The following is an 11,718-nucleotide window of genomic DNA, read 5'->3' as shown; positions in this document are numbered from 1 at the left end:
ATTTTCATGCAATTTGGCCTAATAGATACATTTTTACAAACAATTTCCCCAAATATCATGCATTTTTGCATGTTATTTTCACCAACGTATAAATTTGTATGCACATTTTACCCTAGTAAATCCATTTTTGTGCACATTTCATGGCTGGAGAACTGCATTGCAAAATTTGGAAAAGTGTGACTTGGGAAGGATGGCTGCATGGTGGTTCACATATTGTTTCAGGAAGTGCAAATTAAAGTTTGCCTTTAAATGCAAATTGAGCTGAATTTCTCCCCCATCCATAGGCAATAGTAATCTGTCCCAACAGCTCACGAGGTGGGGGGGGGGAATGGAGGGAGAAAAAATAGAGTGCCTCCCACTTTTGGCTCTGTTCATCACTAAATAGATTACCCTTGAGAGAATGTGGCCATCAAGAGAAAACATTTTCCCCACCCCTGCTTTAAGAAATCATATAACTTTTAAAAAAATGGTTATTACAACAAGAGATCCTAGATATAAAAAGAAGATGAAGGAGGAGTCAATTCAGCTGTAGGAAATATGCAGTTTCTGTTCTACGGATTTAATATATTGCATTTCTCAGGGTTCCAATTTTGCCATGAAAAAAGGGTTTGGGATGGAAGTCCCCATCCTATCTTTTTTGTCTGTCCAGCCAACATGGCTGGCCCAAGTTGCAAAGCAGATTTGCTTCATGGAGCTACCAATAAACAGCCCAACACATATTTATTTGCAAAATAGAGCTCAAAGGAATTTTATTAATGATTATCGAGAGCATTACAGAAATGGGCATCTGCTGTGACAATGATGAGCAAGGCAAAGCTGATAAGGGAATGCCGTTAAGAAAGTGGCCAAGCCGAGGCGCACTTATGCAAGCAGAGGGATGTTTCTCTTAGCAAGTTGTGGGTATGCTGAAAATGCTCCATGTTTTTCTGTGAGGCCATAATCACGCGCAGCTTCTTCCAGCAGATGAACGCAGTTGTCCGAAATGGAGCATTGGTCCTCAGGAGATTCAGTAGTTGGTGGAACGCTTGGTGGAGGTTGTAACAGTGGTGCTACTGCCATAGTTGGCACCGCCGCCGCTGCCACCGCCGCCGCTGCTACTGCCGTAGGTAACGGTGGTGCTACCCCCACCGTACGATGCTGTGATAAAGAGAGGACGGAGAACTTTGAGACCTCTGGATTTCATGCCTTACAATAAAAGCTCACCATAAAAACTCATCTCCTCAACAGTTTCAATTCCATAAACAGCATGACATATTGACCATCTGAAGTCAAAATAATCCACAGTTGATCGTCAAATAGTGCAATTCTATTCAGATCCACATCTACTCAGAAGTAAAACTCACTAAGTCAATAGGACTAACTGCCACAGGTAAGTATGTACAGGATCGCAGCTTTAGACTATTTTTCTTATATTCCCACTCCCAACTCCTTAAACCAGAAGAAAATGCCTTTAGTGAAACACCCTGTTACCATGCTTTTCAACTTTACCCATTTATTCAGTTTTGTACTTGTCTGCATAACTGTGTCCTACTTGTTGTTAGAGCGCAATGTATTTGTGTCTGGCTTGTACAGAATACTTAAGTTTGTAACATTAAAACCAATAACAAAAAGTATATTCTAGACTACAGAAAAGCCTACACCTTTGCAGGTGGATATTTCAACAATGTCTTTTGCAGGGGATGCTTTGCTACTAGACCTTATGAAAGTAAGTCATTCATTCGGTCTGCTCCATGATTGAACTAGATGATCTTCCCAGGACTTTTGCAATTTTCTGATTCTACGATTGTATATATCAGTCTTCGCTATCCTGGTGCCCTCCAGTTGCTGTTGGACTCCAACTCCTATCAGTCCCAGCCAGCATGGACAATAGTCAAGGGTGATGCAAAAAGCAGTCCAGCAACATCTGCCCTAGACCAAGGCCAAGATGCCTTAGACCATCCTGCCCTAGACCAAGTCGATTTTGCTCTAATAGATGAGTAAGAGATCACAAACCCAGTCTTCAACTATCTCAGACAGATAACTTTCCCAGCCTGATTGCTTGAGATCTTTTAAGTGGCGATGCTGGGGATTGAAAATTTGAACCACCTGCAATCTGTATGTCTGACTACTAAGCTATACCTCCCCCTTTGGGGTGTATAGTATACTTAGCCTTCCAGACACAAAGGCCAACTTTTATGTCATGCTTTTGCTATAAAACTCATGTTTGCAGCAAAAGAACCCTCACAGGCCACCCACCATATCCACAAATGTATGTTATATTTCAATGGAAATCCTTCTTACCATCCTTTGGAGACCATGATGGCAGCCTGTAAAGGAGTAAAAAAGAAGCAACAATTAATAATGCTGGGATAGAATAATGGACTTTGGTGTCCTAGGGAACCTCTGTCTTTAGAGACTACAGGAATAGCACAACAAAGGAAGTTTTGAGATATAGGTAGGGCACCTTTCGGTATGGTTGGCCATTGGGATAGTTAACCCTATGGAATACCTCCCAGTTATGTAATTCTAAACAGCATGGTACACATTTAACTATAGCTCTATAATGTGGGAGTATAGCAGTGAGCATTGGGAGGTATGTGTCTGCACGTGCACAAAATTATTATTGCAAGATGGGCATCTCTGCTGGAGTCCTCAAGCTGTGTTTACCCTGAATTATATTCCAATTTTGATCAGACTCATTGGGATGGAAAGTGAGTTGCATCTATTCTCCACTAAAATGGGAATCAATCCTCAAAAAGTGGTGTTTCTAACGCCATGCAAAAAGCTAAAGCCTGCACATAGCTATAGACCAGATTTTGTTTGCTGAGGAATTTTATCCACTTTCCCCTGCAGCTATTGTGTACTCAGAGCAGTGGTCATGTGAACTGGTTGACGAGGCAGATAGTATATCAGGAGTGACATTTGGCAATTGCCTTCGGTAGTCATACTGGTTCTTAACTTGTATTTAAACTGGTTTGCTCCCTTCTTTTTCACAGGACAGAGATGAAAAATATACCACATCCATTTAATGAAGTACAGTGTAACAAGACAGCCTGATCTCATGTTGTTCAGTGAAGGCACACAATAGCTATTCATGTTCTTATTTTCTCTCAACACTTTCTGATTTGATGAGCAGCACATTCAATAAGTAAATAATTGCCCACAGTACAACAAATTACTCCCAAATTTGTACATGACTGCAGCCTTAGATTATTATCCCAAGCCCATATTGACTTCAACAAGTCTATGTAATGGCCTTCAATTCTTTCAAAGGGAACTAGCCACCCTTATGTCTGAAGCTCTCTGTTGCTCTCCAGTGAGACCAAGAAGTTGGTTGGTCCAACCTCATGTTACTGTTGAATGAGAGTCACTTCTGATGTTGCTTTCTATTGCTGCAGATGTTCCAACATGTGCCTTTATAATAATGACACTTTTCAGTTTGTTAGGGATGAAACTGACCTAGAATTAGCATACCTCTTCCTATTCTAAACATGATGTTCACATGGATCTGAAAACGGGTGTTCTTAAGAAGGATGTCAATAAAAACACAGTGCCTTAAATTAGGGCTGTTTTCATACATCACAGCAAAAAATAACCCTGGTCTCCAAGAGGAGACACAATCAGTCCTGGCTCTTTAAGAGTTCACCTGTAAGATGTGTATGTTTTCGAGCATATGTTTATCATAGTCACACTTTTGTTTGTATTTGTACACTTTAACAACTATCTTAGATGCACAATTAAAAACATAATGTATAATGAAAGCCTTTGGGAGCTATTTCCCCTTTGGTATCTTATTCTTATGACCTAGTTACGTACTTTGAGTCCTGACCCTCCAACAGGTTACGGTAGGTGGCGATCTCCTGTTCCAACCGTGTCTTGATATCCATGAGCATCTTGTATTCTTGGTTCTGGCGCTCCATGTCACACCTCAGCTCGGCCAGCTGCTCCTCCACACTGGTGATCAAGTTCTGGATTTGAGCCAGCTGAGCGCAGTACCGTCCTTCTGTCTCTGCCAAGCTGGTTTCCAAACCGGCTTTCTAATGAGGGAGAAAAATCATCTGAATGGCTACATACAACTTTGTATGACAAAGTGTAACCTCTGTCAGAATGCTGAGAATCAGTTTTCAGTTTTTATAAAGGTTTCTAGCTCTCATAAAAGCTTGGATATCACTGATGACTGATGCCGTTTGGGACTAACAACCAGCTTGCCCAGTTTGGAATGTCACTGAGGCATCTGACTGGCCATGTTCGGTAGACAAAAGGTATTACCAAGCTATGCCATTTGACTGACCCTAGCAGAGTAATTCAAAGGTCTTTTATCTTATAATCTCTTTCATTCAAGGAAATAGCAACATACCATGCTAAGCTGTGACTGCAACTCAATCTCCAAACTCTGGACTGTGCGCCTCAGTTCTGAAATCTCACTCTTGCCGGTCTGTAACTGATCAGTATGGGCAGCAACTTCACGGTTCAGTTCTTCAGTCTGGAAGAAAGGGGATGAAAAAGCAAATGAAATATGCTGCAAAATTTCACCAGTCTTTAGTATGAAAGGAAAAAACGTCACTAGTACTCACTGGTACACATTTGGAGTATGACATCTCATGATCATCTACATTAACTCAGAAGTAAGATCAATTGAGTTAAATGGGTCTTAATCCCATACAAGTGCATAGCAGGGATTGGGAACCTGTGGCCATCCAAATTTTGATAGAATCCAACCCCCGTCAGCCACAACAAACATGGCCAATGGTCAGTGATGATGGGTCCAATAACACCTGGAGGGCCACAGGTTTAGGGTTATGGCTTTCAACTGCTTTATTGGTAAATCTCCTTTCCTGGGAAGTTCTGGAAACTTTAACGCTTTGAGGAGCAGCTAGGGTTTTTTAGCAGAGACGTCTGAGTCCTCATTAAACTACATTTCCAAGGATTCTTTGAAGGAAGTCATGAGCGTTAAAGTGATATGAAACCAATATAAGTTAGAAGATACACTCTGAGTAGAACCAACCCAATCACTAGAAAATAAGAGCCTACCTTGGAAAAGAACCAGGCCTCGGCATCTCTGCGATTCTTGTCAGCCAGTTGTTCATATTGTTCTCTCATGTCAGCCAAAACTTTGGTGAGGTCAATTCCAGGTGCGGCATCCATCTCGACGCTGACCTGTCCGGTCAGTTGAGAGCCGTACTCTTTCATTAACTTGATAGGACAAGAATGGAAACAACATAGTTGAGGATTCCCCAAAAGACAACGTGTTGCATGTTTTCAGCAATCAGTAAGCAGTCATGAAGGTACACTTCAAAGCCTTGCGGTTTAGAACAGCCTTCATGTGGCCAAAGGCAAATGGCATCTGGCTGCAGACATTTTGGCTGGGCTTGGAACCCAGGAAGGCCTGTCTTTCTTACTTCCTGCAAGGGGAACTTTTATCACTTTTGTACCCACTGCCCAGTGAAAGTGGGTTTCCAGGGAAGGAATAGAAGTGTGTTTGTGTGTGTGTGTGTGTGTGTGTGTGTGTGTGTGAGAGAGAGAGAGAGAGATTTTTTGTTGTAAACTGCCCCCCCCATACCAATGACACTGATGTTGCATGCAATCTACCCAAGATGCATTCTGGCACCATTTTGAAAGAGGTACTCTCTGCTATCTTGCCAGCAGCTTTAAGAAAAAGCTGGGTTGCCACTGGTGACCTATTTTGCAGGGCCCTGTTTATGTACTTCTGTAGGGAGCTATTGTCTTATATAAGTCATGCATCTTTTGTGAAGCGAGCCCATGGGAAAATAGCAGTACATATTGTATTCCTTTCAATGGACATACCTAACTAGTTTCTAAATATGGTTGGGATTTCCCTGCCTCTTTCTTTTCCCTTCACTCACCTCCTCATGGTTTTTGTGGAGGTAGGCCAGATCCTCCTTCAGACTTTCAATCTGCATCTCCAAATCAGATTTGGCTAGAGTCAGCTCATCCAGGACTCTGCGCAGGCCATTGATGTCAGCCTCAACACTCTGGCGGAGGTGCAGTTCATTCTCATATCTTCAAAGAAAAAAGTCAGGAACTTAGAATGGGGTGGAATACCTTGTAGATAAATACTAGTGGCAGCTAGTGGCTCCACGTGAGTGAGGCAGTGGAATCTGCTCTGGGTTTAGTCCAAACTTTCAAGGAGCTGACTAACGTGCTGAAAGCTCAAAGCACCTTGGACAGCTACTTGAAAGTTCAGACTAAAATCCGGAGCAGATTCCACTGCCCCACTGACATGGAGCTACCAGCCACCACTGATAAGTACTGTTTCATAAATCCTGTCGCCCATATTTTTTAGGAGTGCCTTTGTAGGGCAGCCTTCCTTCCTTCCTTCCTCCCTCTTGACCCATTTTTCTTCAGCTGATATTTCAAATACATCCTCCATCAAACTGATCAAGTTTATACTTCCACGTCCCCCACTTTCCTTACTTTTGCCTTCATCCTCTCCCTTCCATTTCCTTGAGGAGGGGACAGAAAAGCAGAGAAGAAACTTACTTCAGTCTGAAGTCATCAGCAGCAAGCCTAGCATTGTCAATCTCCAAGATAATCCTTGAATTGTCAACTGTGGTGCTAAGAATCTATATCAAAAGGACAGAGAAGGAATGCCCATGAATGTTGGTAAACATTTTCATTAACTGAGGGTACATTGGTTGTTAGAATAGACCACTGTAGATACAATATTTAGTTCATGGGTGATTCTACAGGTCAACACATTAGAGATTGTGAATACACATCCAGAAGGTAGTAGATATTCTTCTCCAACCTGGTGCCCTCCAGATGTTGCTGGACAACAATTTCCATCAGCCCCAGACAGCTTGGCTAGTAGTCAAGGGGTCATGGGAGTTGTAGTCCAATAACATCTACAGGTCACCAGGCTGGGAAAGGCTTATCTAAATGAACAAATCTAAATTATATTGTACAAACGTCTGTAACTTATTTAATTGTCCAGGATTTTTCTGAGGAGAAATGTCAATACAATTTCTTGCCTGGCAAGTTTTAGCATCCTTCACACCAAGATAGTATGATCTCTCCTTTGTTCCACATTATGTTTTGCCATAGAATCATAGGCTGGTACCCAATGGAGACTGTCCCAACTTTACAGGATGTCCTACCCTAACAATTATCTGCCATCCTTTTCTTGAGAAACATCCCAGGAGGGTTTTCTATAGTAGCATATTCAGGTAGAAGATGAACCATCAATGAGAATTAAAGGAGCAAACTCACTATCGTGCAAGATCAGATGAGCAATTGGTTGGATGAGTTTAGGTGGATTTTCTTCTGTAAGGCAGTAGAATTGACTGGGTGACTTCTTAACATCACTTCCAGCCATATATCCAAGGACATGAGAACGTGAGGGTAGGATTTCAGCTTCTGGCAAGGGGCTTAATGACTCCCCAAGGATCCTTTGAAATATATTATACTATGATGACATAGAATTTTACTTTAATTAATGCAAGAGCCACAAAATGTTGCTGTTCCTGAAATAGGGTCATATGAAGTTAAAAATGGATTTTTATGTTGCTGTAAAAGTTACACTGTTACAGCTTCCATACTGGCAAAGTTAATTCTGGCTGTGATCCAATGGACAGATCATTGGAGCTAGAAGAACTGAGTTCAGACTCTCTGCCCAAGCCAGTCTAGACTCTTAAAGAGTGGTCTGTTAGTGCACGATTCAGCAAAAGTCTGTCATGCCTCTTGAAATCAATAAGGGCTACACCAGGACAACCAGCATGGTACCCTCCAAATGTTGTGGTTTACATCTTTCACCATCCCCAACCATTGCCCATGCTGGCTGAAGCTGATGGGAGCTGTAGTCCACAACATCTGGAGTGTACCATGTTGAACTATGCATTTAATGTGCACTTAAGTTCCATTGACTTCAACAATACATAGGTATAGCCAATGTTCATTTTTGCTGCCCTCAATATATCCATCTCATTTCTTCTGACTCTAAATAGAAATAAAACCATCTGCTTCACAGGGTTGTTGGTGAGGATGGATGAAGAAGGGATTAGAAATCACTACACAAGGAAGCCCTATACAGATGATAAAATAGCAAGGTGTCCTGCCCTCTCTTTATATTGAAGTGGGTTGTATTGGTCTTAGTGGAGTCTCATCCTTAGGAACAACATGGACAGCAGCTGTCATTTTCTCAGCAGTAAGAAATGGCGGATGGTACAGGTAAGAGAATCAGGAATTAACTGTGAGGGATGGTTTCCAGTTTTTGGCAAGTTTGACCAGATACCCCAAAAGCAAATATAAATTGTATAAATCAGAGGTGGGGATTCTGTGGCCATTCAGATGTTGTTGAACTACAGTCTACATCATCCCTGACTATTGGGCCATATTGACTGCAGCAGATGGAAGTTGGAGTCCAGCAACATCTGGACAAAAGACTGGAGACTGGAGCACCTTCCTTCCAAGGTTAGCAGACTGGAGCATTTCCAACAGACTGGGAACCTTCCTTTCAAGGTTAGCCTAAAGCAAAGTTAGCTAACCTGGTACTAACCTCCAGATGCTGTTGGATTACACATTTCATCATCTCTGACCAATGGGCCATGTTGGCTGGAGGTGATGGAAGTTGGGAGTCCAACAACATCTGGACAGCCCCCAGTTCCCAACCCCTGGTTTAAATAGAATACACTAGTTGTATCATGGGTTATTTCTTTTGTTTATTACTTAAAAGACCTAGTGAAATAAACTACAAAAATATTATTCATTTATGACTTAATAATAAGTAATAAATATTACTTAATTTATTACATAATGATGGGCGCATACTAGAAATACTGTCTGTGGTGACAGTAACATCCCATGTTTATTTGCACATGTGAATGAACGATCACAGATCAAACACAGCAGTGTTTTCATTTCACCTTAAACATGATGTTTTTCCATGGAGGCATTCCTGTATATGGCTGCAGTTCACCAAGCAATTGGTTTGTCATCTAGCAATTGGGTATCGAGTTTCACACAAGCAAATCAGCAATACATTTCTATAACTAGTTCCTAGCATCTTGGATTTTAGGAGGTCATAATAGAGTGCCTGTGAACTTATACAAAGTGCCTTTCCTTCATTGCTGAGTAACCACAACCAGCCTCCACACTATCTGTAATTAAAGATAAGAGACTTTTAGGTCTGAGGGTTTAAGCCAACCCAAGGCATGGTATATGACATACCCTGAGTCTAGGATATAGGTAGGATGATGGATAAATCTCTGATTATAATGGTAGGTTCATTGAATAGATTCACCACTACTTTTTCAGGCTCTGATCCTCTCCTTTGAACATTAGGCTGGGTGGCAGAAAATAATCTGGTGAGGCTTTTCCTGACATGGAAGTGATTTCCCCATTGCTTCTCTTCAAAACCAATAACAAAACTAGAAACTTCTGCACTTTAAAACTCTGCTGCGATAAGCACTAGAGTGAATGACTAGTCACTACTTGCTTTTCTGTATGGCAAACAGCCTAATTATGTTAGACTAGACATGGTTGTAAACACTTTAAAAAACACCTTGCCATTTTGTTGTGAAGTATATCAGTTATATTTATTTGCCTTTCTACTTAACTTGGTTGGTTTTTTTAAAAAATATTTCCACAACCCTACATTGGGAGTGATCCTACTTGTGAAGATTCCCATAAAAAGATGGAGTGTACACATCAGAAAAAGAAATAAATGCACTTGATATGTAACTGTTAAATCTGCCATTTTCAACAAAAACAGAATATTAAGCAAACATTGAGATGAGGGTTCAGAAAGCCATCTCCCATCATTGGCACAACCTCTCCTGAATTATCCTACCTTGTCACGGAGGTCCTCAATGATCTTGAAGTAATGGCTGTAGTCCCTGGATGGGCTGGTGGGAGCCTGCTTCTGGTGCCAGTCTCGGATCTTGATCTCCAGTTCGGAGTTTGCCTCCTCCAGAGCTCGCACCTTGTCCAAGTAATTGGCCAGGCGGTCATTGAGATTCTGCATGGTAATCTTCTCATTTCCAGAAAGAAGGCCAACATCACCAGTGGCGCCACCAGCCAAAAAGTCAACAGCACCAAAACCATAGCCGCCGCCGCCTCCAGCACCGAAGCAGCTGCCATAGCCTCCTCCAGTACCAAAGCCACTGCCATAGCCTCCTCCAGTACCAAAGCCACTACCGAAACCACCACCACCACCAGAAACCAACGTAGAGCCATAGCCACCCCCTAACCCACATCCATAACCACCTCCTATCCCAGAAGACATAACCCTAACAGAAGAAGCAGACACGCGGCCACCACCTCCACCATGGATGCTGGATGTTCCACAGCGGCCAGAGGACACGCGGCCACCACCACCACCACCACCACCATAGGAAGAAGAGGAGCTCTTGTAATAGCTTGTAGCCATAGTGGGAGCAATGAATGAAGGTTCAGCTGCAAGACTGTTACTCGGCTTGGTTGAGCGTGAAAAGAAGCTAGCCCTGGCAACGTTAGCCGGCTTCCATTTATACTCCTCGTAGGGTGTGTTCTCTTCCACTACCAAAGCACACCCTGCCAAAAACACGCCCTAATAGGCGAGGCTGTTTGAAATGATGGGCTTGCTTTGAAATGTAGCTGCTCATCCCAAGTGGGCTGTGTTTTGTGCATGTGTGGTTTTTTAGAAATGCATTTAAACAAAAGGTTTCATTCAGGATCCATTGGTTGTTGTTTTTTCCCCGATGCCAGGCGTAGGGATTGCATTTTCTTTCTTTTTTAAACATTCAGCCAAAGGGGTGGAGGGAACACTATCTGCAACCAAGCCTGGTCTCATCTTATTTTGGGATTAACCGAAAAACCATGCTTAGTTTGTGGCCAGGTACTGTCTCTCTGTCTCACACACATGCAGCTTCTTTCATTAGAAATGCCTTTCACTTATCCCCTCCTTTTTCTACTCCACAGCTTTTTGCAACCAAATTGTAGTTCATTATTATTTTCCCACCCACCAACCATTCTTAACTGCAAGCAAGATTTAGAAAATAATACCCGCTGCTCTTTATCTGGAAATGCCAAGCACCCTCTCCTGTGAACGTCTGCTGCTGTGTACGCCTTGCTGTAATGACTGAAAAGCCTGAGTCCATCTTGTGCAGAGTCAGTCCTTTCATTCTAGCTGAGCTTATGTGGGAGAAGCTCCCTGCAGAGAGTGCCCTGAATCGGGCTGCTTATTTCTTTTTTGTTCAGGGTTAGACTTACATTTCAATCTTTTTTGCTCAAGACACATGAAAATCCCAAATGGAAAATGAAGGGGGGGGCAGGAAAGCACATTGAAAGTGTACTGAATCCATGAGAAATATATATATATATATTAGTGCTTTTTTGGTAGAAAAACAAGGTTTGATAAAAGTGCTGTGGGTGCCAGCACAAATGATTCCATGAGCAGCAGAAAAGAAGAAGAAAAAGCAATATTGTAATGCAAATCAAAAAGAAGCACCCAGTCAGGGCAGAAGCTTATAGATGTGCATGCTTACTCGGAAGACTCACTGTGTTCAACAGAGCTAGGGATGGGGGAGAAATTCAATTCAGTTCACCTTTAAAGCCAAATCTATCAAAATTATCTGCGTCTGAAACAACAAGAACCAGAACACAGCCACCTAAGTAATGTGTATAAAAATGCAAGTGTGCATAGAAATGAATGTGTTAGTGAAAACAACAGGCAAAATGCATTATATTAGGAGAAATTGCTTTTAAAAATGTGTGCACTAGTCAAAACTGCCTACAAAGATG

At 42.0% G+C, this 11,718-nt stretch overlaps 1 protein-coding gene across 1 annotated transcript; it reads right to left on the bottom strand.

The window, feature by feature from the left end:
* Window positions 1-719: 719 nt before the first annotated feature.
* LOC133366142 (keratin, type I cytoskeletal 15-like) lies at window positions 720-10,446 on the bottom strand. Its single transcript, XM_061588909.1, has 8 exons — window positions 9,788-10,446; window positions 6,481-6,563; window positions 5,844-6,000; window positions 5,011-5,172; window positions 4,337-4,462; window positions 3,796-4,016; window positions 2,281-2,306; window positions 720-1,137 (listed from the first exon to the last, which is right to left on the bottom strand). The coding sequence occupies exons 1-8, from the start codon at window positions 10,364-10,366 to the stop codon at window positions 1,007-1,009; spliced, it is 1,485 nt and encodes a 494-aa protein (XP_061444893.1). The 5' UTR covers window positions 10,367-10,446; the 3' UTR covers window positions 720-1,006.
* Window positions 10,447-11,718: the final 1,272 nt, after the last annotated feature.

The sequence above is a fragment of the Rhineura floridana genome, chromosome 11 (genome assembly GCF_030035675.1).
Source record: "Rhineura floridana isolate rRhiFlo1 chromosome 11, rRhiFlo1.hap2, whole genome shotgun sequence".
Taxonomy (NCBI): domain Eukaryota; kingdom Metazoa; phylum Chordata; class Lepidosauria; order Squamata; family Rhineuridae; genus Rhineura; species Rhineura floridana.
This window is presented reverse-complemented; position numbering and strand designations above follow the sequence as displayed.

What these genes read in the sequence shown, in the direction of transcription:
- LOC133366142 (XM_061588909.1), bottom strand. Translation starts at nt 10,366, where the DNA reads ATGGCTACAAGCTATTACAAGAGCTCCTCTTCTTCCTATGGTGGTGGT. An exon ending in AGGCCTGGTTCTTTTCCAAG is followed by an intron (nt 4,463 to 5,010) that starts GTAGGCTCTTAT and finishes CCTTTCTTCCAG; the next exon opens with ACTGAAGAACTGAACCGTGA. An exon ending in ATCATGGTCTCCAAAGGATG is followed by an intron (nt 1,138 to 2,280) that starts GTAAGAAGGATT and finishes TCTTTATCACAG; the next exon opens with CATCGTACGGTGGGGGTAGC.